Source organism: Ramularia collo-cygni, assembly GCF_900074925.1.
Source record: "Ramularia collo-cygni strain URUG2 genome assembly, contig: RCC_scaffold13, whole genome shotgun sequence".
Classification (NCBI taxonomy): Eukaryota; Fungi; Ascomycota; class Dothideomycetes; order Mycosphaerellales; family Mycosphaerellaceae; genus Ramularia; species Ramularia collo-cygni.
Window position 1 is genome coordinate 90224 of NW_019716267.1, and position 25027 is coordinate 115250.

Below are 25027 nucleotides of genomic sequence, written 5' to 3' on the forward strand. Positions count from 1 at the left end.
AGGATCATAGCTCAGTCAATCAATCAAACCAACGTTCAGACAGCTGACTGTTGCGGAGTTTGTCCTGACTCAAGGGCGCTGTCAGCCGTGAAAGGTTGACTGATGTACCAGCGATGTCAATAGGCTCGCAGAGCTGGGAAAGCATCCCGGCATGATCCATATCCGTCATATCAAGCCTCCAAGCCTGACCAGTCTGGATTTCTTGTCTGCTCTCGCTCTCGCATGTAGGCTGTAAGCTGCGTGTGTGGTGTCCAGTCTCCAAGGGCAAGGCTTCGCCGCTCCGGGCTCAGCAGCAGCACATCTCGTGCATCCTTCGCCAAACACCTCATGCACAAGGCCTATGAGCCTCCCGAGCCCCGTAGTTCTTTCTGTGTACATTCAAGACGCTGTTCAAGCCACGTTCTGCGCCTGGTACCTGCTGCTAGACAGGGGAGAGTTTCCATGCGTGGTTTCAAGATGGCTGAAAGCCGTGCTCATCATGCACGGAGGAGCAGCTCACCGCCCGTGCCGCGACGCATGGCCCTGTCTACCCCTCAGTTTCTACTCGCAGGCCGCTTTTTGAATACTGATTGTGTATGGTATCGTGAGGATGCGGTGACAAGGGCGGAGCGGATGATCTGTGAGAAAGGGGCACACGAGTTCTGCGCTTCCCGGTGGAAGATCATACTGTGGTGCATTGCTGAGAGCTTGTCAAGCAGGTGAGAGACTTGGGCGCCGGGTGGTTGCTGTAGCGAGGCAGAGAATGGCGCTTGGTGGGATGAGCTCGTTGCTCAGCAGTATTCCAAGCGGAAGTCGGCGTTAACAGAGAGAAAGCGCAGAAGTGAGAGTATCGCCGCTGTGATTTCTCCCTGACAGTCGATGGAGGAAGCGGTGTAACATGTTCTTCAAGGCAGCTACGAGGAAATGAAGCGAGTCCCTTGCTTCGGCTTGCGGGCCCTGAAGGATTTTCGGAGAAGGACAGGAGCGAGAACTTGGAGAAGAGTCTGGAGATGGATATGAAGGATGATGGCCTTACTTACATTACCCATGCGGAGGATCATCTGCCAGGCTCGCCTTCTCGAGCGACTGCGCTGGAGCGCTCTGCTTGCCCAAGTCCGGATATTGTCAAACTGTGGCAGGGGAGAGCAGCCTGCGACCTTTCATGCAAGCATGGCTGTCTCCTCCGTAAACAAGAATCTGCAGCCGTCTCTCCCACGTTGGCGCTCGCAAGTGAGTGCTGCAGCCGGGCATGAATCGCCTTATGAGCGTCGCTTGTTCGCCGTGAAGAACCTTTGTGAATCTCCAAGTGCTGCTGGCGGTGCGAGGCCCGAGCGTGCCCTCACGCAGTAGCAGCAGTCCGAGTCTTCTTCGTCCACCAGAAGATGGTTGTTGTGGCCTCGTGAGCCCTGTACAGTCATTTCCATAGCTGCAGGAGTCTACCATGCACCAAAGCACCCTCATCTTGCTCACGATCTCGTCCCACAGCATCTATCAAAAGCCGGAAGTAGCTGTGTGGACAATGGGGAGCGATAATGGTTGGCTTGGCAAGAGTTCGGAGCACTCAAGTTCACTTCCATCACCGAAGCTTCCCTCTTCCTCCACACATCCTCGCCAACATCCACCACAACATTCGCCAGCTCTCACGCCGTCGCGGCAACCGATCTTCACGGCCATGCGAGCGTAGCTATGTGGATGCCTTGAGTATCCAGCAATGGATGGTCGCTGAGCAAAGGCCACAAAAAGCGGCTTCTGCTCCAACACATCACACTTCCTTCCACCACCACCACCACCCACACCAGCTGCTTGGCAACCACAACGACATGCCACAGGCCTTGAGTAGCACCATGGCTTGCTGCTCCATGCTTGTCAGGCAATGCGCTCAATTGTGCGGCTGCCACTGACTTGCTGCCCGGGGAACTCCTCCGCCAGCCCGCGCAGCCCAACAACGACGACGATGATGCTCCACCTCTCCGCCACAACACCTGCACCGGCGGAATAGCAGTAGCTGATTCAACAGCCTCTGCCACTTCAGCTTTCATCACCCGCCTCATAACACCCATCGTCGCAACTTCTTCCGACTCCGACTCCCCCGCACCCTCGAGGCATAAAATCCATGCGGGCAGTGACCTCGGACTTGACCAACTCGGTCAATGGCCTTCAACAACCTTCCAGCTGGACATGAAGTGCATCTCTGGATGCAATGTAGCAGTGCGAGATGCACCGCCGCTGTGCTGGTCCGCTCGTCAGGTCGACATAACCAAAAGTCGACTTGAAGACTTGCAAAAGGAGGCGTTCCGTCAGGCACACACAAGACAAAGACCTCCATGGCATAGACACGAGCATCGTTGAGACCTTGTTGTCGTCGCCAGCCGCTGCTGGCTCTTGAAGGTGCAGACCTCATGGTCACGTGCTCAGCATCCCCGACTCCGATATCCGACCATGGCTTCGACTTCCTTGGACTCGGACCTTCTCCAAGTGTGGCATAACCTTCAATGATCAAAGGCAATTGGCAATGCACATCCAGAATGCATGATTCGCCCATCAAGACCCTGCCGCCTCCAACCCACAAAGACATCTTCAGCGCCACCATCGACAATCAAAAATCGCAAGTCGCGGCGCCCTCCGTCATCAAGACATCAAGACGTCGAAGGAAATCCTCCTGACCAGCTCTCGCTCTTCTGAGCTATACATCTAACGGCATCGCTCCCATTCTTCGTGGCAGCCGCGAGGCCACTCGTGCCCGGTGTAAGCCCACCCCATCCACCATGCATTCGACATTGTTGTCGTGTGCGTGGCGGGGTGGTCCCTTTTGCTGTCATGTTGTTCTTTGTTTCCCTTTGCTTTTCGAGTGCGGCAGAGCATATACCACGCATCTGTGCTTCGGCATTGTATCAGTCCTGGTCATCGCTGCCTCCAGATATCTATCCCGACTTTGCCTCCGAGTGCAGCAGAACATATACCACGCCTCGATGCTTCGCATCGTATCAGCCCTGGTCATCGCTACCTCTAGATCTGTTCCGACTTGTCCCAAACCACGATTGTCTCGGGATTTGAGAATTCAGTGCCTCATCCCAGCTCGATCTACTTCAAGACCGCCACGCCTTCACCACCGCAGAGGTCAGAGTCGAGGAGCGTTGGGATTTGAGACTTCAGTGTTTCATTCTGACAGCTTGCTCAGCTCACCTTGCTCAACGGTATGAATGGCAAGACGGGAACGGCAAAACGGCATGGGTACGCTTGTTTTGTGTGAGATCGCCTCATATCGCATTCGAGGGGGGACTGCTGCAGCGAGGGCTATCAAGCACATCCTTGCGATGTCTACTGCCTCATCGTGTACGTGGTCCATTCAAAGTCTTGCCTTCAGATCCGTTGTTGTGGTTGGTTTGCCGATCCGTCGGCGGCCAGGACATCAGCGGTTTCGGTTGGCGAGCAACTTGTGCGATTTCCATTCCGGGTCCTGGCAAGATAGCTGGAAGCAAAACGTTCGACCTTGAAGCAAGATAGCTTGAAGCAAAACGTTCGACCTTGAAGCAAGATAGCTTGAAGCAAAATCTCTGGACGATTTTCGACATCCATTTTGGCGTACTTCCGACACCCGCGCCTGCGGTTCGACTCTCGACACTGGCAGGCAAGTGCCGACTTTTCATGAACGTCGCCTTCTGCATTGCTTGTCCGGAGTTGCACAACAGTCTGGAGCGGACGACATCGTACCCAGCTGGACATCGACATCGACCAATGGACTTCAAGACTTTCCATCAAGACACCGTTTCGGCGGACTCACCTCCCTTGGCACTGCTTCGGAAACCGCACCCGCAGTACATCTCCGCGATGGGTCTCCTCGGCTCGCATCTTGCAGACTCTCTCAGTTTGTCTCTTGTGCTGGCCTTGGTCTACTCTCGTTGGATGTCGCGGATCATGCGGCGGACGTGGCTCTGCCGAGGGCTGGGATCCGTCCTCATCCTACTGCCCTTCGACGGAACTTGCAAGAATACTGCGACAGAATCAACAACATCAATCTCAACAACCTCCGTCATTCCAACCTTTCATTTGTCGACAAGAAGTGGGTCTGTTTTTCGTTTGCCCCGTTTGCTCTCCTCGGATCCGGCCGGACTGGAGCTGCGTTGCGATCGGTTTTGATATCGGCCAAGAAGCGGATTGTCCTTCGAGGCTACTGCGTGTGTGTTCCTGATCTCCAAGTCTAACCGATTGTGGCGACTGGAGTGGCTGTTCGACTTGTCTTTTCATTTTGCGTGTGCTCTTGATCTTCAAGTCTAACCGACTGTGGCGACTGGAGTGGCTGTTCGACTTGTCTTTTCGTTTTGCGTGTGCTCTTGWTCTTCTTCATTTTGCGTGTGCTCTTGATCTTCTTCATTTTGCGTGTGCTCTTGATCTTCAAGTCTAACCGATTGTGGCGACTGGAGTGGCTGTCCGACTTGTCTTTTCATTTTGCGTGTGTGTTCCTGATCTCTAAGTCTAACCGAGTGTGGCGACTGGAGTGGCTGTTCGAACCTCTTTTCTTTCTTGCTTAGCGGTCACCATTATGGAGCACTGCCCAGATGGAGCCCAGCGTTGATTTCACGTTCTCCAAGGACTGGATGGGCATTCCCAGCTGGAAGAACCTTGCGGAACTCTAATCATCTTGACTTCCTACCACTTTTGTGGTTCAAGATCATCTTGATCTCGCGGCTCAGCTGGCGATCAGAGGAAGCAAGATGGGTACTGAGTGTGTGCGGTGGGTGTGTGGTGCGGATTTCATCGTTATTGTTCGTTTTGATCTTTGTGTCTCCAGCATGGAAATTGTGCCCAGCTGGAAGACCACGCTTGGCTCTATCATCTTGCTTCCTATCACATTTGTGGTTCAGGAATACCTCCTCGCGGCAAAGCCGGCGCCTCAAGGAAGCAAGATGGGCAACGAGAATCGAGCCTTGTGTGGTGCGTTTGTGTCCGACTTTGCACCCATCGAATCTGGAGGATTGAAGCTTCCCTCCACCGGCTTGGACGATCGAACGAGCACAAGATGACCAAGCTCAAGCCTCCCGATGCCATCATCTCAGGACAAGTCGCATCGCTCCAGGGCAAAGTTTGCTCGTTTGCTTCAGAAGTTCAGGCAGTTGTTGTTGATGGATCTCGCAGACTCTCGTATGCATTGTCTCTTGCGAAGTCGACTGCAGCTGTTTGAATCTTCCATCTCTCCACGAGGTACAGGAATATTTCCTGCCGGCGTGGCCGGCACCAAGAAGCACTCGAGCAAGCATGGCCTTCAGAGCTTCGCCGGATTGCGTTCGAAGTGGTCAAGATGGCCCCTCTGCAGCCTCCACAGAAGGACTCAACAACAAGTCCGAGGATGTGCCCCAGGACTCAGCTTGTTTAACGCTTTCGAAGTACCCATCTTGCATGACTCTTTGACCTCTCCGTGAGGTACAGGCGTGAGCCTGGCTGTTCCGACCGCCCTCGAAGAAGAATTGAGCAAGTTGCATCTTTCTGGTCATGGGCCTCTCAGCGGACTTTCAATTGGCCACTGCCAGACAAGGACTGGTTTGCGAATTGGATGGAAGAGTTGGAAACAGCCGGCACTTGCGTTCCAATCTCAAGGTCGTGAGACGCAGAATGACTCTCCAGGAATGCAGCGTGAGAAGAAGCGAAGTACGTGCAGTCTATTTCGCCTGCAGTTGTCAATGCTGACAGTCTCAGCAGACGTGCACATACAGCCATCCAGATCTGAAGCGCATGGAAGCTGAGCAGTATCTTCGCAATCGGTCGACGTTGACAGTGAACTGGAACTTTCAGACCAGGATGTGGTAGCGCACATGGCGGTAATTTCGATGGGTAGATTCGCGGCTAGACCTGGCGCTCAGTCGACTCTGCAGACTTCTTTGGGAAGTCTCTTTTGAGACTGGGCCGAAGGTAGATTGGCGGTCAGTCCAAGCTCCTGGAAAATGTAGTCCAAGTAAGACCTCTGCTGTCGAAGCTGCATGGAATACACCATACTATAGCGGCTTGATACCATCTGTTTGCCGCCGTCCTTGGCTCTAGTTGTTTTGTCTCCTTCCTTTCCGCTGCTCTTCCTTCAAACCTTTTCCAAATCGAGGCTGGTGTTTCCGCATGGAGGAAGCCTGGCCCTTTCAGGCTGCGGATATTTCGGTCGGTCTTCCGCAGCGGCTGTGGACGCAATGTTGTCGTTGAAGGCCGCATCGATGCTCCGCTGAAGAGAAGCTGCTGCCGTGCACAGTCTTTGCCGCGGCCCCATGGCCTTGTCGGAGGACTGTAGAAAGCACACAACCTATGCGCTTGCTCGTGGGTCAATACCATCGTCCGAGTCGTCCCAGTAAACGGGAGGTGGAGCGCCATCCGCTCCCTCACACCACGCAGCCGGCCCTCTCTTCTTCGGAAACGCCATCTCCATTCTCTTGAGTGTTCTGCTCCAGTCCAACATGCCCAGCATAGTGGGCCGGAGCACGGGTAATGGGCATTGGAGTGCGAGCGCCAGAGCAACGGAGCGTCGCCAGCGGAGGACGCTGTGGCGAGATAAAGCGATGCTTGCGGCATAGTATTCGATGTTGCCGGAGTTGACGGACATGATTGCTGTGCGTGAGAGAGTTCGTTCGAGCCTTTGTGTGTGGTTTGTTTGTGATGTTGGAATGCGGAAACGAGGCTGAATGTTTGGAGTGGTGCGAAAATATTGAGATTGCGGTTGATGGACGAGCACTTACATTTTCGACACACTCATCGACATATCTAAGTCATTACTTTACACATTCACACAGTCTCTGTTCCAGCGGCGAGAGACTCAAAGTATCGCCGCCGTCGCCGGTGGTTCCCCTGAATTCTTTGATGCGGCTAAGACATGGACGAGAGCTTTCGAGACATTCCAAGAGGAGAGTGTGGACAGTATTGACTCGCCYGCAGCGCTTTGGATAGATCCAGAGAGCGCAGGAGCCCTGAAATCACCATATCACAGCCGTCACGGTCGTGCCCCTCACGGTTTGCCGAATCCTGATCGTGGTCTTTGCGCTTGGCCGAGTATCCACGATACTGACCGTCAACTCCTGCGGCATCGAGCAGAGCTGAACAAGCTTACAATGATGTAGTATGAGATTGTAGTCTCTACCAGAACCTCCGCCTTCGTCGTCACCCTCGCCGCTGTAGCTGCGCTCACGGCCAAGGGAGGCCCCGAAGGCAGGAGAATCAGTCACGCTTACGATGATTCCGCTGGAGCTTGGTTTGCTGGCTGTAAGATGGATRCAATCGACCTTCCGGCGCACAGTCTTTCTCGACCAGCGCGGCTTTGGCCTCCGGACGTTCCGCCTACACCAAATCCCATCTGTCCTTCCGCACGATATCCGCTCTCTCAAACATCCCTGATCGAATTACGACGGTGCAGATATCTCAGCATCACAATCAAAGTCACGGGCCCGACAATACTGCGGTGCTGCCACCTCCTTTTGACGAACGAGAGCGCTGCGATCCAGAACGAAGTAAGATGGGAGCCGGAAAAAGACGTCGAGCAGTGTGGAGGAAAGGGCAGAAAAAAGTCGACTCTGACAACATCATCGCTGTGAGCACGGAGCATGAGTATGCCAGACATCCTGCTAAGAAACGCGCACAGCAAACTCGAAAGCTGCACCGCATGGCCGTGATAACATGTACCTTTCCCGGACTTTGGGCTCATGATCGGCATGATCGCAAGTAATACGCAGTTTTGAGGACGTAGAAAAGGAAATACCATCGATCAGCAGATGAAATGGCCTCAGGGGAGCGTCAAGAAGGATGCAGATGAACACGTACAGGATACATTCGTGAGCAGATCGATCAAGAGCAAGACATCGAGTTGGGATTGGAGTGTAGGAGTGGTCAGAAGTTGGAAGACAGCACAAGTGTCGCCTCGATCGTTGGCAGGTGCGACTATTGAGGATCAGAAAGGGTCGGGACATCAGGTCCGACCTTCCAATTCTGTGCTAGTCAGGGGAGACAGGGGGATATGGTCTGCACTGCGCCGAGCTCCACTCTTCCGTGCAGCAGAGCCACGCTTTCTGATGGCGACCTCGTCGAAGAGATCTCAGGGCAGTCGTCTCTATAGGAGCTCCTGGCTGTTTGTTCCAGCGTGGATCCATCTCAAGCCGTTACCACTCTGACCTGCCTCACCACGACATATTCCTTGTACATAGCTCTTCATCCACATCGCTCGTTCCTACAAGATGAAGGAAGCTCGAGTCTGTAGACTGCTCTGATCCTCGCGTGTATTTATCTTCCTACGCCACCGAATGCGGTGTGTGACGCCTGCTTATGCCTTTAGGGATGGAAGGATTCTGCAACAATGGTCTAGCATGGTATATACTTGTCCTGATAGACTTGGTGACGAGGCTGGCCTCTACAAGCTCAATGTACTCGGTGGAAGTTCACGAGACGCGTGGTGCGCCCCCTGCAAACATGGTGTAGACGATGGATCTTTCTGCTGGGGTTCTGGTCGCTTCGGAACCCTCGTGTAGCGTGTACATCTCTTTGAATTTATCATGAGTCCGGAAAATCAACCGAAACGCGAGTGTGAATGTCGAACTGGCTAACATTGGTGACGTCTTTACGGTACGAGAGGAGCAGGTATGCTCTTGCATGATGAATGCTCGCAAATGGACGCGTTCTGGACGCGTTTTATGGCACACGTCACTTCTAGCCTGGATGAAGAATTGCTCACAATAGATTGTTTGAGGTCTGAGTCGAATGGCTCGGCTGGTGGGTGACGATGGGGAATCGCTCGACAAGCCTTGGCATCCGAGGAGGCAACCGGCGTAAAACGTTTTTGGTTCCATTGCTGTGACGAACTCCCTCAGATCGTTTTAGACACGCGTAGTCTTGCATTCAGTTGAGCTGCGGAGGCATCATGGTGAATCGAGGGTAGTGATGGATATTGCTTACTGCTTTCCGTCATCTTGATGTATGGTGGGACATTCACCGTTGCAAAAAGCAAAAGCAAGGTGAACCCCTCAAATCAAGACCACTCTACGGAAACAACACGGGGAGTTGAACTCACGACCTCACCGTCGCTAAAATTTCAAAACCGGCCAAAACATATATCGCAATGAAGCCAGAAGCAAAAAAATCATCTTCCTCAGGAAGGAAATCCTATTTGAACAGTATTAGTTATGTTACATTGCCTGCTCGAATCCGATCCCAGTAGGCCACGGCAGACAGCAGACAGACAGACAGGCTTGCCAATGCATGAGAGCCGCTGGAAATTGCGAATCATAAGTACACTCGCAAAGCGGAGCCGTAGAGCGGCCTTTAGAGTACACGACTTGTTTGGCCTCACTTGAGATCTTCCGCCACAGAGCAGCTACAGAATGGTGGAGAGTGGGAGGTTTGAAAGGAGGAGTCACGCAGACATTGCATGCGGTTCTTATGGAGCCGCCGTTAGGGTGTGGACTACTATTGATGATGAGGCGTGGTTGGCCGTCTTTCCTCATCGATTGGACTTGAGGTAGTCGCGCCGTGGTATGGAATTTGGGCTGGAAATGCTACCTTGACCCGATTTTCCATCACAACTCCCATTCGCGGCTTCAGTGCTACCTACAGCCGATTGACGTATGCCGGAGATGATTATATTCGACAAGAGCAGCAAAGACTAGTAACACACCATGCAGTACGACGCCTCAAGAGACGTTAGCATGAGATGTTCTCCGAGTTGTATCAGACCGGTGCTGGAATTGAATAGTCCTGCGGGCTTGCCGGATCACAGCATTCAATGGCTATGAAAGAACGCGTCTCCTGAAGGACAGCAGTTTACAACGATGTGAGCAGTGTCCTGCGTTGAGACTACATGGCAATCTCTAGGCGCTGCATACTGTCCAAGAGACGGCGGATGCACGCGTCGAAGACTTCCGCAACAAACTCTTGACAAGCCCATTCTCGCTACCCTTGAGACCAGACCGGTGAGAATGGACATTTTGACGCGATTGATATGCGTCCGCAACTTCATCCTACATTCGCCTTCACCTCCGGCACACCAGGCCTGCTCATCGATCGGACCGCCACATTTGACGCGACTACGCCACAACATCTCATTCAGCAGGCACTCTGACGACACCGCAGCACGCAGCAGCGTTACACGACTACAAGCGGCCTCGAAGGCGCCGACAACTCCGGACTTTTAGCTGTTCAGCGACATGAATGCAGATCGCCCACTACAGCCCTGGTCAATCTAAGAACACGCTACGATTGAGAGCCTCGCTGGCATGCCTCATCATCACTCGAACCTCGAGAACTTGCGAGCGCACTCTCACAGTGGTAATAGCGAGTTGAAGGGGACATTTGGACCGCTGGGCTGCACTCCAACCTGGCTGCCCGGCAGATGGACATCAGGTGAAAGGTCTACCGTCTCCCAGTGTCATCGACCGCGATACATGCTTCATGAAGTCTTACACCACGAACAAACACCGAGCATACTTCATCCCAGCGATGGCGCCGTTCGATGATGGACCAGGCGCTGCGAACGCCGCTTTCATTCGCAGGCGATCAGTGCACCCACGCAGATCAACGACACCATTCGGCAACCGATGAAGCAAAAGGGCGCTCTAAGAAGGATGACACCGTTCCAGCTCAGAAGGACGACACCGTTCCAAAAGATCCCGGGCCTTCGACACTTGCGTCGATGGTCGCGGGTTTGCTCCAAATTCAAGAGTAAGCGCTGCATGGACAGCTCATTGCTTCCTAGGGCAAGACGCGCAGAGCTGAAGACTGGAGTCCACATCTGGTCAAGGATGTGGCTTCCGGTATCTTCATCAGCGATCGTGAAGAGACTGTCCGCGAGATGAGTTCAACCATCTGTCACCTCGCGCAAGGTCGGCACGTTCACATCTTCGATATCCGGCTGTTGATCTGCAGAGATGAGAATTCGACCGACGCGTTGACTTTTCCACGAGGCTATCAGCAATCCGCCGCATTCGCGTATCCGAACACGCTTTGTGGCCGCTGAAACGCGAAGACCTATCCGTGCAAAGCCAGTAAGCTCAGAGGTGGTCTTGAATGTTCGATTGAGCATTCACTTTGTTCCTTCACTTCTCGCTCGCACCTTCCGCTTGGGAAACCTTCAAGGACATCACCCGCAACGGATCGATCATGGAGGCCCAGCCCAACGAGAGTGTCTACAACAAGATATGACATGAGAAAGTGAGACATGCAGAACTGTCTTCGGAGACCTGCGTCATTGGGCGGAAGCTCAGCACAAAAGGCATGACTCTGGCGGCAAAGATCAGGAGCACTACTCGCGGCGATATGGGTCATTGAATTGCAGGACAGCTTCGATCGTGCGCATGGACATCGCCTCACAAACTTCCGGCAACATTCCCGGAATGGAGTCAGTCGCTTGAATGCAGCGCGGCGAGTGCTGTGCGTCGAGATCGGCAAGCGAAGGTTGGAGGATTCAAAGCCGAGTGTTCAAGCTCCCAGGACTGAGAATGCAGATCGTTGTCGCTGGCTGAGTGTGGTGTCAGGAACTTTGGCATTCTCGCCGAGCTCAACCTGGGCTTTTACAACAAGCGAAGAGATCAAGGATGCATATGAACGAATATACTGACCGTTCTCGCTGCGCTGGTTTGACGCATGGAAGACGTTTCTCMGATCTCAACAGCACTTCGCGCACCATGCGAGCAGGGCCATCCGATTACAGTTCTGCAAAACCTTCGACCGTAAGACAAGCACGAGTCACTGAGACTCGCCTTGTTCCAGTATGCAGACAGCCTTTGCCGGGTTGCTGGTCACGTATGGAAGACGTTTCTCATGAAAGATGCGTCTCCGGAGGCGTAAACCCGGTTTGACCTTGAGCTCACTCAAGGGCGATCACTCAGCCTGCCGGTTCAAGAGTTGCTCAATCGGCTGCATCTGGATCAGAATGTTCTGGATGAGGTCCGTAGGAATTCACACGCTCTACATCCGGCATATCAGCGCTGATGACYGGAGCACGTTACCGACCGCTCACTCACAGGTTGTAAGACGTTTCTCCTGAAAGATGCGTCTCCGACTTCAAGATCCTGGAGACGTAAGATCGGTTTGACCTTGAGCTCACTCAAGGGCGATCAATCAGCCTGCCGATCTAAGCGTTGCTCGACCGGCTGCAGCTTGACCAGAATRTTCCCAATGAGGTCCTTAGGAATGTACCTGATCTATCAGCGCTGATGATTAGAACGTGCCACCGAACGCCAACGAAGCTCGTTATACGCAGCGTCTGAGAGAGAGGTCGAGCGTGTAGCATCTGTGTGGTACGGTGCAAGATGATAGAGAGGTGCCAGATTTGTGGCTTTATCTGGTCTACGTGCTCGTTTCTGCGAAGGTGGAATTCCACACTTCCGGACTTCAAGTCACTTCGACGCAACCACAGCTTTCAGCGATATCGTTCTTCTCTGCCGAAGGACTCACAACGACGGCAGGATTCTCCAACCCGAGCAACATCATCTGCAAGACGGGAGAGTCTGGAGGTGTCGGCAAGATCTGGAGAAAAGAGAAGAAGACTGGGACGGTACATTTGGATATGGCTTCTCGCCAACGAGGACGCAGCATTATCGCTGTACAGTGGGCTGCGGAGCGCACCAGCATTGTGACCATGGTTCGTTTTGCAAGCGTATACACCAAGATGTCGTGAAGAGCAAGAACAATTGGAGGTCCTCAGACTGTACGTAGAGATCGTTGCCACCGAGGTTGACCTTACTTATGGAAACTGCCTTCATGCTGCTTGAGATCTTTTGAGCAAGGGAGGCTGGTCATGGAAATGCTTGGGAATCACCATGTAAGGTGCCAATTGCTTCATACCTCCTCGTCTAGTGAAATCAAGAACATTTAATCCTTCGCACTACTATCTTCTCTCTGGAAGATGCTGTAATGCAAACCACCATGCCTTCTAGTTTATCTGAGGTTGTGTTTCCCAGCGAGTTTTGAATGACTGCGATTCTACAACACATCGAACCTTGACTTGGTGTACTCGACTTGCCATGTGTAGCATTCATGAACAGCGTGCACGTGTAAGACAACTGTGATTATCGTGGAACGAGAGTGAAGTTTGCATCATCTATCTCGTTTCCTTTGATGATACGCTGTGTTCATCGTCGGTTCAAGGTATCAATCGTCCATGAAGTTGCCATCTCAGGCTCACGAGGACTCTTCTCCAGTCCTACATCCTTCATTTTGTGCAAGTGATGATCTGCCTTTCCGTGCTCACCAGTCTTAATGTGAGCCTTTTCATTTCCCATGTCCGTGCTCAACGGTCTTAATGTGAGCCTTTTCCTTTCCCATKTCCGTGCTGAACAGTCTCAATGTGAGCCTTTTCCTTTTCCATTTYCGTGCTCAACAGTCTTAATGTGAGCCTTTTCCTTTCCCATTTCCGTGCTCAACAGTCTTAATGTGAGCCTTTTCCGTTCCCATTTCCGTGCTCAACAGTCTTAATGTGAGCCTTTTCCCTTCCCATTCCCAGCAGCAGCGAACGCGACATTGTTCATCGCTTCGATCGTGGGTCGACGGTGCGGCCGTCTAGGCCCGGGCAATACGTCGGCGGTACGCCTATCAACGAGAAATCAGCATCAGAAATGAGGACATGGTTGTAAGTTACTCACCGAATTGTCTGCCACGCTCGCAGGAGTCTCTCTGCTCTCTTCCTCGAAGAAGCGGTCTGCTTTTTCCGCAAAGCCGGCGAGTTCAGAGCGACGCTCTGCTTGGAGGGCGGATTCCCGCTCGCGAGGGAGAGCAGGGTGTTCTTCCGGGGCTGCTGGTGGGTCTTGCGGGAACCAGCCAGGGAAGAAGAACATGATGGTCTTGACGACCGCGAAATACACCATTGCGAGGATGTTGAAGGCGTGCATTTTGATGGAGTGCTTCATGCTGCGCGGTTGCTTTGAGGGAGCGAGAGGAGCGATGGTGTGTGTGGTGGTGGTGGATGTTTTGAGGGTGATGGTGGTGGTGAGGGTGCGGTGGAAGTCGATGAAAAACGGCKGCGATTGAGTGATTGTGAGAATTGACCGCAAGGCAGCAGCAGCAAACAAGATTGAATCGCCGATATTCGCTTTCACTTACAGATCAGATTGAGATGTGGTTTGGTTGACACGTAGTCCGATAAAGGAGAGCATGCAGCAATCGTATGGTCAGACTCATCATTAATCGATATGGAGAGGACAAGATGGGATGCTGAACGCTACAATGGACGATGGAAGACGGAGGTACGTAAACGTGAACGGTCAAGTCGAGAAGCATACYGTAGAGTCAAATGAAGCAGCATTGCGATTGAGCTCTCCTGCGGCCTTGGGTCTAAATCTCATTGCTTGTCATTGATCAATCTTGATATCCTTACTCCACCGTAGGAAATCATTGCCGTCAACGAGCTTGCAAGAATAGAGACTTGATGCTCCGGTGGTGTAGCTCATCAGGTAGGACACACAGGTCATCGACAGTCCCACGATGAATGACAGACTTGGAAGATGAGAAAGCGGTTGTAACTATCGGTCTTCACGAGCTATTCACAAGACAGGGAATGAAAGAACTGCCGCTCTCCTCTTCCGGCTGGCGGATGGATGTCGTGACATAGAAACGAACAGTTGCCTCTACCACCAGCTACTACATGTCAACCCATACAACATGGTCAAACAGCCGGAACTTACGAGTTGGATACAAAGAGAATATAGAAAGGAGTTTATGATATCAAAGAAAGGTACAGCCTACGAGCTTCCAACGGCCTGGAGTGCCAAGAGCTGAGGGAGAGAAGGGACTGGAAAGCACATACCAACCCCCCGTGACCTACCCTCCCTCCCGCTGACGACGACCTCACCGTCATCGGCGCGCAGTCTCCAGAACGAACACGCGAGCTGTATCACGCTTGCGAGCGCCGACTTGCAACWTAAAAGAGCGATTTGCTCCTTCTTCCTTTGACTATACTTGTCCGTTTCCCCCAAATTTCCCATACATTTTTTGAACATCAAGCTAACATCTTTCACAGACCTTATCAAGGTTCCGCAAGCACATGAATTTGTCGAACCCATGAGTCTGACCTGCATTGCACAACCGTGGTGTTGGGCTTGTGTGCATCTCTCTTCGGGGGGGCCTTTGGTGTAATTTTTGCTTGCAACCGTGCTATGCACACCACCTTTTTTTCATCAGTTTGTTGGTCTTGTACCAGCTTCTGGAGAAGAACAGCTCGTCGTTCATCTCCAACATGTTCATTGTAGTCGTCGTCGTCGTTGTTGTTGTTGTCGTGAGCCCGTCGTGCGTGACCGCGTGGCATGAGTGCGCCCGTTACGTTTTGACGCGCCGTACTGCGCCGCCGCGCCGCGACCGTGAAGGTATTGACGGCGGCCTTGCTCGATGGCGAGTGGTAGATACATGTGGATAACGTGTGAATATTGAACATGGCATCGAAGCGGCAGCAAGCCATCGAAGCGGCATCAAGCCATCGAAGCGGCATCAAGCCATCAAGGCAGCATCAGGCCATCAAGGTAGCATCAAACCATCATCAGAGTAGCCCGCAGCCTACCACCAGCATAGTGTGTGACGGCACGTCGATGGCCGAAGAAGCTCACGCTCACGCATGCGTCCACCTTGAACGTGTTGACTCTGCTGGAGTTCAGCCGGCCGAGCTCTTCCTCACAACAGTTCCACTCATCTTTCCCATCATTCAGAGCGACAGGAACGATGCCGTCGTCGTAGGGACTACTAGGTTCGATTCGAGCTGCGCTACGATCCTCCAAGATGACTGAATTCCACCAGATTCGCGGCATCCAGATTGCCCGACAGCCTTCGCGACGCGTCCACGCCATCAAATATGCAGGCGACACCGCACAGCGCGACATCGACGWTCATCCCCGCCCATCATCGTTCCAGAGTGCAAACACCGATGCTCGATTGGACAAATGGACGGGGCATGGCGGCATCCCATCATCAACAATCGATGAACGGAAGAAACGATAACGCAACTTCATCTCACAACGATCCGAGCCAGCGTCGCTTAAGCGGTACCTGGCCTGCAGTCAACAAATCACACTCGCGCTGTTGACCGGGACATACACGTCCGAAGAGAAGATTGCCAGTCTGCTTCGTATCTTCACACGGAGCCGATGGAGGGACGAGAAACACCTTTCCGCGATGCTGGCTACAAAGCTGGAAGAGCGTGTCAGGTTGCACAATGAGCTCCCTCTCGGCAGCTTCATCCCTCTCGAGCCTCAACACATCTCCGAGGTCGACGGTTTCAAGAAAGATTGCGCAGCTCTGTCTTGCAGCGGCATGGGTCAACTTCGCTTTAATTCTATTGCTCAATTATTGCAAGATACTGCTCCGCAAGTCTGGGTTGGCGGGCCTCTTCTCCGAAGCGCACAGGCAATTTGAATATCATCTACATGGTGCGCAGCTTGACAGGAGTTGGAAGGTGGCAGAGAGGCTCGCAAGATACACCAGACATATCATTCCAATGCATCAAGTGCGGGTACAACACATACAACAGATCTGAGTCGTGCAAGCGCGGATCTCATGGGATACTTGACAGTGGAAAATGTAGTGAATACAATTCTGACGAAGGCGAGAAGACAACCACAAGACTCTGTCCGGCTGCTTTCAGCGCACGTAGCCAGCACATGCTGCACTCGCTACTGTGCAGCCTTTGTGCGGAAACAAGTGCATGCCAACGCTGGAAGACAGAACCATCGATGCTATGAAGAAGAGATGGATCACAATGAGTGTCCCCAAAAGAGCAGCAAGAGCAACGTCTACATCTGAGCAGATTGGAAGACTGAATGCACTGTCAACAGTCGAGCCATCCAACAACTGCAGACCTTGGTCAGTGTGGTGCACATATCCGGGCCCAGATTTCGTCCAAAGTGCACGCGGGCTGGATTCGCATTGTCACCGAGTTTGGGACTACCCAGCATACCACGTGCTCTACGCACTTGATCGTAGTTCCACTCGAAAGAAGCATGTTCGCTGACTCGCAACCACTCAATCAATCTCTTCACTTTGAAACTCTGGGCTCGCAACTTCCGTCACCCTCAATCTCCTGCTCGATGCGGATTACAATACATTTTGACATGATCTCACTTCGCCCACTCACTTCTCTTCATTCACAAGGCACGCGACACCAATGAGCTCCAGCTTTGTGCCTGACATACCTTGAGCGGGGGTCATGGTGTGGTTGGGTTTGAGTTCAACGGCGCACGGAGAACCGGCAAGCATGTGGCGAAGGATGTGCCTCCTGCAAAAGCATCGCTCCACCTCATCTTTCTTTTTTCACTCCCCACAAGCGCAGAGATACGTCCAGTGAGACGCAACCAACGCAAGCAAGTCAAGAGCCGACTGGGTTCTCCCAACTACATCTCCCAAGACGGGCCTGTCACCACCCGCTGCCGCTCGTAGCCAAGACGAGGCCGGGGTGCGTTCCGCGCTACGAAAGAACTCTCTCACAGCATGATGGCATGATGCGTCAGAGCGTCTATCCTCAACATCTCCCGCCACGACTCAATCACCACAAGCTGCATCAAACGCGATAAGATGAAGTCGAGGAGCAGTATTGGCCTCATGAGTCTCGATCTAGTACATCCAATCTACTTGAAATGCAACCAACCGCCGTTCAAAACATCTGCGGATCCGAATCCGTGGACGCTGATTAGTAGAAACAACTTCGAAACAGGTGTGACAGAAGAGTTTTGAGACATATAAAGGGTATCCCGCATACAGAGAGCACGCTAAAGAAACAGGAAGGTTTTCATCCAATACGAGCACTCCGTTCTATCGACAACTCTCGCGATTTGGTTCGGACTTCCCGCTCAGCTATTCCCATGTAGGACTGGGGCTGTACTCGTACATACCCCATACAGCAAGTACCCGAATCATGGTCGTATGACAGAGGCGACATGCACCCACGCGTGTCAGCTTGACGAGATAATTCAGCAGCCTCCGCGCACCCTCGCTTGATCACCAACTTCAACAATGCTGCTCACTCCGGACATCCTGTTCAACGTTGCCTCCAGCACCGCAGTCGTCTTCGCTGGCTATCTATTTGTAACGCTTTACATCGTTCCAATCTTCTCCACCAAAGGCAGATGGCTCGACTCGCAGCCATGGGTTGGTGTGCAGAAGCAATCGTTTCCACGGTTCCGTGCGGGATTGRCCACTCTGATGGGCACTCCGTCGATGGTAGTTGAAGGATATGAAAAGGTGACGTCCTCGTCTTTGCGGCTGCTGCATTAGTTGTACTAACTTGATGCCAGTTCTCAAGAACAGGCAAGACTTGGATCTTGCCGCACTTACTCTCTGATCCCGTTGTGATGCTCCCCGCAGAAAAGATGCAAGAAATCCTGCACTTTCCCGACGAGCAGCTCGATCACCATGGGCCGGGTAATCTTGTTACGCAGCCGGATTATACGTATGGCCATGACGTTACTGACGGCCCCCACATTGATTTGATTCGAAGACAACTCACTCGGCGCCTCCCTTTGCTTACTGAGGACATCCACGAAGAGATAGAGCTGGGTTTGGATCAGGGATGGACTCCTAAGCGGGACGAATGGACAACGGTCAAGGTGTTCAGTTCGGTCGTGGACGTTGTAAGCCGAGCTGCGAATAGGGTCTTCAGCGGAACGCAGCTCTGTCGCAATCCGGACTTCCTCGAAGCAAGTCGGAAATACTCCTTGAAAATCTTCGAAACCGGCTTCAAGCTAAAGCTCTTTCCCTTGTGGATGCATCCCATCGCGGGACGCATAATAGCTTGGCCGGTGCAGAGGAATTTGGCAATCGCTAAGCGAATTTGTGTTCCAATAATCGCGGAGAGGCTACGGAACATGCAGGATCCAGTGCTGGCGAAGACCTATCAAGCACCAACCGACGCCTTGCAATGGTTGCTAGAAGAACTTGTCAGGCGTGCTCAAGCTGAGTCAAAGGAAATTGACATGGATCTGACTGTGCGGCAGTTGATGCAGATCAACATGGTGGCCATTCACACTACTAGCACCACCCTCACCGACACTCTCTTGGACTTGTATAGTCACCCCGACGCAGACATGTATGTCGAGGGGCTGAGGGCAGAATGCGACACCATCTCCGCAGAGTACAACGGCAAGTGGTGCAAGGAAGCCGTCAACAAGCTCATTCGTGTTGATTCTTGTATTCGCGAAACGATGCGCATGAGAGCTACACAGCTTGGCATCAGACGCGATGTAAGCACTCCCCATCATGCACCAACATGCAAGGTTTTGATTCTGACAGCTATCAACAGGTCATCAAACCCGGCGGCATCACTCTGAAAGATGGTACACATCTCCCCTATGGAGTCCACATCGGTTTCGCCAGCCACGCGATCCACAGAGATCCCGCCTTCTATCCCGACAATCCCAAGAACTGGGATGGCTTCCGCTTCTCCGCGCCTCGTGAACGAGAACCACCGGTCGGCCTGACCAAGATTCTGGAGCAGAAGAACCAGAGTCTGACGGCTGTTGGTCCTGATTATCTGACATTCGGGTATGGAAGACATGCGTGTCCTGGACGATTCTTTGCCAGTCAGGAGATGAAGTTGATGCTGGCGCATATTGTTATGAAGTATGACGTGAGGGTTGTTGGGGGAAAGAGGCCTGAGAGTCTTTTTATTGCTGAGTTTCAGATGCCGTCTGAGAGTGCGGAGATTCAAATTAAGTTGCGGGAGAGGTGATTCGAGGCCCGCGGGGATGATGTTCAATTAAGATTGGTGAACCTGTTTAGATGCAAGTTCGGTTGAAACTGATTTAACTTGAAGATGTTCTTGTGTCATGTCTTGCTGTAAGAGGTCTGCTCATGGGCACTTCGATCAATTCGTGCGCAACATAGTCCTGAGTCAAGTTCGACGACCCTCCTCACTCCGCCAATGTTACATCGATGGACCTCAGGAAACAAATAGACGCAGTCTTCCACTCGAAAATGTGCTTCCTCCCTCCCAAATCAATGTATAGGCTTGAAGTTACATGCAAGACCTTCGTTCGKAGCTACTATTCACCTAGCAGGAATATGACAACACTCCAGCGCAGATGTTGCTGCTGCGAATTCACTACATCAACCCTAACCCTACAAGTGTCCATTGCACCAACGACGGAAAGGAACAAGCAGTCAAGGGAAAAGTGCTTCGAGCTGGGACCTGATTGAACATGGTACTTGGACATGGTGCTTGCATGGATGCCACATACCTGCAATAGCGGCAGGCAGCGAGGAACGACTTTGTGTAGCGGAGCCAGCTCCTCTATAYGCAATGTTCTGAACCCTCCATGACAAGATAAGATGGTACTGCGCCTTCGATCCTAACCCGTGAGCCATTCCCGCAACTCCAGGGTTCACTGCTGCCGTCGCAAAGCGTTGCGCTCAGCAGCCTCACGCACCTTGACATGTCGTTTTATTTCACTGACCGGTACAACGATCATATACTGCGACTCGACGGCAGCCTCCAGCACCTCAATATACCGCTTCAATTCACTGACCGGTACATCGGCCAACAGACGAAACTGCATCAACATAGCCTGCGACTCGACATGGCATCTCGCAGTCTCTTCTTCGTCCAGGATCGAACTCGGCCCCGGTGTCGCCAATTCTGTGAACAGCGCGTCTTCAATGTGAAGGTCGATGTCCTTGTCCAGGTATTGCTTGGCAATGCCTTCCACATGGCTTGCGAGCCGAACCCATGCAGGTCCATGTCCAGAGACTCCGATGTGTTTCATCTCGTCGTCTCTGCACTCCAATGGACAGAACGTGGTGTGATACCGGCAGCAGAACATGTTGAAGTAAGTGTGGCACAACTCATGGAGCATGACCCCAAGGACGTTTGCTCCAAAGGGAGTATGTTTTAGGCAACGGTCTGGATTTAGACAGATTAGGTGTCGCTCAATGGCTCGAGAGTATTGTGCTGTTCCAAGCGCAGGGTCTATTGAACTATCCCACTGCAGATGAACGTCGTCGATGGAACCGGRGAAGAAGAGGTCGTTCAAGAACATAAGTACATCGTGCAATGCTTCGGCTGGTGGGAGCATTGAAAGAGTGCGGTGATTGGCCAGTGTGCTGTTAATCATAGATAGACTGCGAATGCCGGGACCTTGGGCAAATATGTCTCTCACGGCGATGCGTTGTCTCTCGGTCCATGTGGTCCCACCCCCGGTAAAGGTCGCAGTAGTGACGGTCACCAGCGTAGCGGGGTGATGTTGACCTCGGTGAAGCACCAGCTGCGGGCCAAGGAAAGTGTCTCTCGTTGCCACAGGAGCATAATTCCGCCGACTGACTACATTGTGTGCCCAAGGAGATCCGAAGATGCCTTGAGCTCCCCCATCGTGGCTTCTCTGACCTTGCATGGTGTTTGTGTGTTGAGTTTTGCTCGGAAGTGAAATGGAAAGGAAACCTCAAGACCAGCTTGAGTAGCGAGTGAATGGGAAAATGGAATGAAGCAGTCAAAGTCGAGGCATCTCCAGTTCTTTTGAATTTGGAGCAACATAAAATGCGAGACCTGATCTCACCTTGGGTCGTCTCTCCGCGGACCAGGTGCAAAATGTCTTGTTCCGGTCAGAGAGCACAACTACGTGGCTGTGAGTACATTCCGCCACTGTCTTGCAGACAAGACGGCAATGGAGACATGTTGAAGGTGTCTCCGTGCGCCTTTCGCAGAGAGGCAGCAGCTTAACTCAGAGGATGGTGGAGGAAGAAGCCGATGACATACTCGTGCGGAAGCGCAGATATGGGGCTTTCACTGCCTGAATGGCTTCATCTTCGACGGAGGTGAGTCTGCGAGCCGTCGTACGCATGAGTTGCGCCAGTCTCCATGAGAAAGTCTTTATGAGCAAGTCTTGAGCTCGATGCTGGATCTCAAATACCTCAACCTCAACCTCCCGCGCACTTGATTATCATTGAAGGGCATCGGATCGGGTCCTGTATCCTTGGGATCGTTTCTTGTATGTCGGAGGGATTACATGCCTGTTCACCGTTTGAGTCTCGCTCGTCACCCATAGACCGTAGCGTATCTTGCAGGCCATGACGTCCGCGTGGGCGTAAGAGCAAGGTGCTCAGGTCATGTCGAAGATGCTTTGAACGGTATTGAGAGTGTGGAAGAAAGGTGTTGAGAGTGTGGAAGCTCCCTGACGTCTTGACATGACAAGACCAGAATGCAGGAAATGCCACACACAGGTTGTGCTTGGTACCTAATGGTCAAGTAGGACATGTAAGAATTGTAGGAAAGACATGGAAGAAATGGTTATATCAGAATCATGTTCAGGACAAGGATCAGAATGCGACGCGATGTTCTCGCGCCTCGGCTCACCCCGCTCGGCCCAAACAGATTGCAACCGACGGGCATGCTATGCCTTCTTCAAGAGTCCATCGTACAAACGATAGAATGCTCTTGAACAACTCCATCCCACGAACTGCGAAGCCTCTTCTCAGTCAGATCCTCCGCCTTCCACCCGCTCTCCGTACCCTGACCACCACCCCCTCAATCGTCCAACAACAAGACAACTCCTCCGCCCTGCACGAAGAAGAATTGCGCCGCCAGACCATGTCCAACAAGGGCTATTCCGACAAGGGCTATTCCGAGTCCAAAGGCCCCAAGAAGGAGAAGAAAGCACCGGCAATTCCCCGACCCAGCGCCTCAGTCCTGGTCATCTCTCCTCAAAATCAAATCCTGCTCCTCCAACGAGTGAAGCAATCCTCCTCCTTCCCCTCCGCACATGTCTTTCCCGGCGGAAACGTCTCGGAATTCCACGATGGCCGCGCTCCAGACCCCGAATCCCCGGAGAGACATGTGGACAGCGAGGTCTACCGCATGGCAGCCGTGAGGGAGACGTTTGAAGAGAGCGGCATCTTGCTGGCGAGGAACAATGGCTTTGGGAGATTGATCGAATTGGATGAGAAGGAGAGTGAAGAGGGACGCAAAGCCGTACATGGGAACAAGGTGCCTTTCCAGCAGTGGTTGAGCAAGAAAGGCGGGAGAGCAGATCTCGACGGACTGGTACCTTTCACGCGATGGATTACGCCTACGAATGTCCCCAAAAGATTCACTACGCAAATGTACATTTACTTCTTGCCCACATCATCGGATACGCCTCTGCAGGGAGGTTCGGAGGATGAAGTCAAGATTCCGACACCCACTACGGATGGAGGATTGGAACATACTACGGCGAGATTCCTACCCGCGAGTGCATGGTGTCGTCTAGCACAGGAAGGACGGGTGATTCTCTTTCCCCCGCAATTCTTCTTGTTGCATCAGATTGCACAGCACTTTGACGATCTGGCCGCTCCTACAGACTACGCAAGCATCAAGAAAGAGTCACTATCAAGAGAAGAGCTGGAGAGGAGGAGGAAGAGCTTGATGGAGTTTGTCAAGGGAGGTACGCCGCCGTGGACGGAGAAGTGCATCTCTCCGATTGTCTCCCCGCAAAGGGACGGCAAGAGGAGGGAAGATGGAAGGTCGATCCTGGGGTTGAACAGACCAGGGCCGGAGTTGGAAGCGCAGAACGCGGGCAGGGCGGGACTTCAAGAGGAGTGTGTCCTGGTGGAGTTTCAGAAGGACGGGCCGAGACGGTTGGCGGTCATATCGAGGGAGGAGGCTATTGGTGGTGGGGCCAAGTTGTAAAGAGAGATGTAGACTCGGACAGTTCTACAGGACCGTCTGCTAAACGACATAATGACCTTCATTGACACCAGCTTTGCACGTGGGAGTGACAATTCCGAACCAGGTAGGCATTGAAAGTGCCGGAGACCGATTCACAGTGCGCAGAAGACGAACTCTGGATGATACGTCCAAGTCAAGTAGTACTGCAACCCAGTTTTCTCTGAGCCAAAATGCCATATCCTCCTTCCTAACACCCCCAACCAGCGGAGTCCCAAGAAGAATCACCCATCATATTACCCTCCACCTTCCACTCCCACTCCTCACTGGTCATTCCTAAACGGCAGCTAATGGCATGCCATACCACTCGGGCACACAACCAAAACTCCGGCGACATCTTCGGACAAATAACGATCCGGACCTTCTCAGCTCATCCTCAGTACTACTGGTCAATCAATTGTAACCGACATATCCTCATCAGAATCCCGGACTTGTTAGACAGTTCGTTTCTATCCCCTTGCTGCATCGGAATCGGACCTTGAGAAAAGTCCGCTGCTCCTTCGGAGTCGTTTTCGTTCCGGACAGACAAGTCCGTTGACATTGCGGAATAGGCCTCAAGTGGCATGTATGCCGCACCTACCGTACATACCTGTGAGAGTTCTGTGTGTGTATGTGTGTGTCTATATGTGTGTGTGTGATTGGAGGATGAAAAGCGGCGACTAATGAGATGGCGCAGATACGGGACAAAACCAAAGCAATATACCCCGTAGATGTACAGACAATACTCCGAAGCATCCGTCTTGTGAATCTTGGGGTGGGTGATTTCGGAGGGTTGTGTCAGTTGACCTGTTTGTCTCTCTTGGGCTTGGATTTTTCTTGTTCTTTTGGTTGGGTAGGTAATTGGATCTTTGAGACAGTTTAGATTATGTGGTGGAGATATGAGATGAAAATTGAAGATTCGATGGGGAAGGTGTTGTGGTGTGGAGGATTCTCAAAATGTCCGAAATCATGTTGCGATTGGTGGTTTGTAGACGCGAGCTAAGGGATGTTGCAGATGGTAACAATACCCCGAGGAAGGAAATAAATACTCCGACGATCGTGAGGCTAAGTTACTGCATAAACATGTATATCCCATCCCGTCAGAGGAATACGGAGTTTCTGGCTCTCCTGTTCTGTTTTCACCCTCCTATGATTGGAAGACTGGAGATGAAAGCTAAGAAATGTAATACTTCTCGGTGTTTCCAATAGATGCTTGGTGAGGAGGAGGTCGGAGTAACGAATGCTGTACCTACACTGAGGAGTTTCCTCCCCTTCAAACAACCATTCAATAAAAGCAACCTCGACCACACCCCTTCTATGAACATCTAAACACAGATGCGCGAGCTCCATCACGCTAACCCAAAATCTCACCGCGAGTAAACAATCCTTCTTCCACCCTCCGTCTCCGTCTTCCTTTCCTCCTCATCTTGGCAAGCAATTCCCCTCACAACC

The 25027-nt window shown here is 52.4% G+C and overlaps 6 protein-coding genes; 3 read left to right on the forward strand and 3 right to left on the reverse strand.

Moving 5' to 3' along the window:
• Positions 1-5232: 5232 nt before the first annotated feature.
• Positions 5233-5717, forward strand: RCC_07979 (uncharacterized protein; the record flags this gene model as incomplete). XM_023773231.1 has 3 exons in its annotated part: positions 5233-5344; positions 5404-5622; positions 5674-5717. The coding sequence occupies 3 exons, from the start codon at positions 5233-5235 to the stop codon at positions 5715-5717; spliced, it is 375 nt and encodes a 124-aa protein (XP_023628999.1).
• Positions 5718-6259: 542 nt separating this feature from the next.
• RCC_07980 (uncharacterized protein) lies at positions 6260-6556 on the reverse strand (the record flags this gene model as incomplete). The annotated part of the gene is made up of 1 exon (XM_023773232.1): positions 6260-6556. The coding sequence occupies one exon, from the start codon at positions 6554-6556 to the stop codon at positions 6260-6262; it is 297 nt and encodes a 98-aa protein (XP_023629000.1).
• Positions 6557-13488: 6932 nt separating this feature from the next.
• Positions 13489-13817, reverse strand: RCC_07981 (uncharacterized protein; the record flags this gene model as incomplete). XM_023773233.1 has 2 exons in its annotated part: positions 13489-13518; positions 13572-13817. 2 exons carry the CDS (start codon positions 13815-13817, stop codon positions 13489-13491), a joined length of 276 nt encoding a protein of 91 aa, XP_023629001.1.
• A 4102-nt stretch (positions 13818-17919) lies between these two features.
• On the forward strand, positions 17920-19633 carry RCC_07982 (uncharacterized protein; the record flags this gene model as incomplete). XM_023773234.1 has 4 exons in its annotated part: positions 17920-18147; positions 18201-18842; positions 18900-19145; positions 19205-19633. The coding sequence occupies 4 exons, from the start codon at positions 17920-17922 to the stop codon at positions 19631-19633; spliced, it is 1545 nt and encodes a 514-aa protein (XP_023629002.1).
• Positions 19634-20285: 652 nt separating this feature from the next.
• RCC_07983 (uncharacterized protein) lies at positions 20286-20666 on the reverse strand (the record flags this gene model as incomplete). Its single annotated transcript, XM_023773235.1, has 1 exon — positions 20286-20666. The coding sequence occupies one exon, from the start codon at positions 20664-20666 to the stop codon at positions 20286-20288; it is 381 nt and encodes a 126-aa protein (XP_023629003.1).
• A 1658-nt stretch (positions 20667-22324) lies between these two features.
• On the forward strand, positions 22325-23560 carry RCC_07984 (related to NUDIX family hydrolase; the record flags this gene model as incomplete). Its single annotated transcript, XM_023773236.1, has 1 exon — positions 22325-23560. The coding sequence occupies one exon, from the start codon at positions 22325-22327 to the stop codon at positions 23558-23560; it is 1236 nt and encodes a 411-aa protein (XP_023629004.1).
• Positions 23561-25027: the final 1467 nt, after the last annotated feature.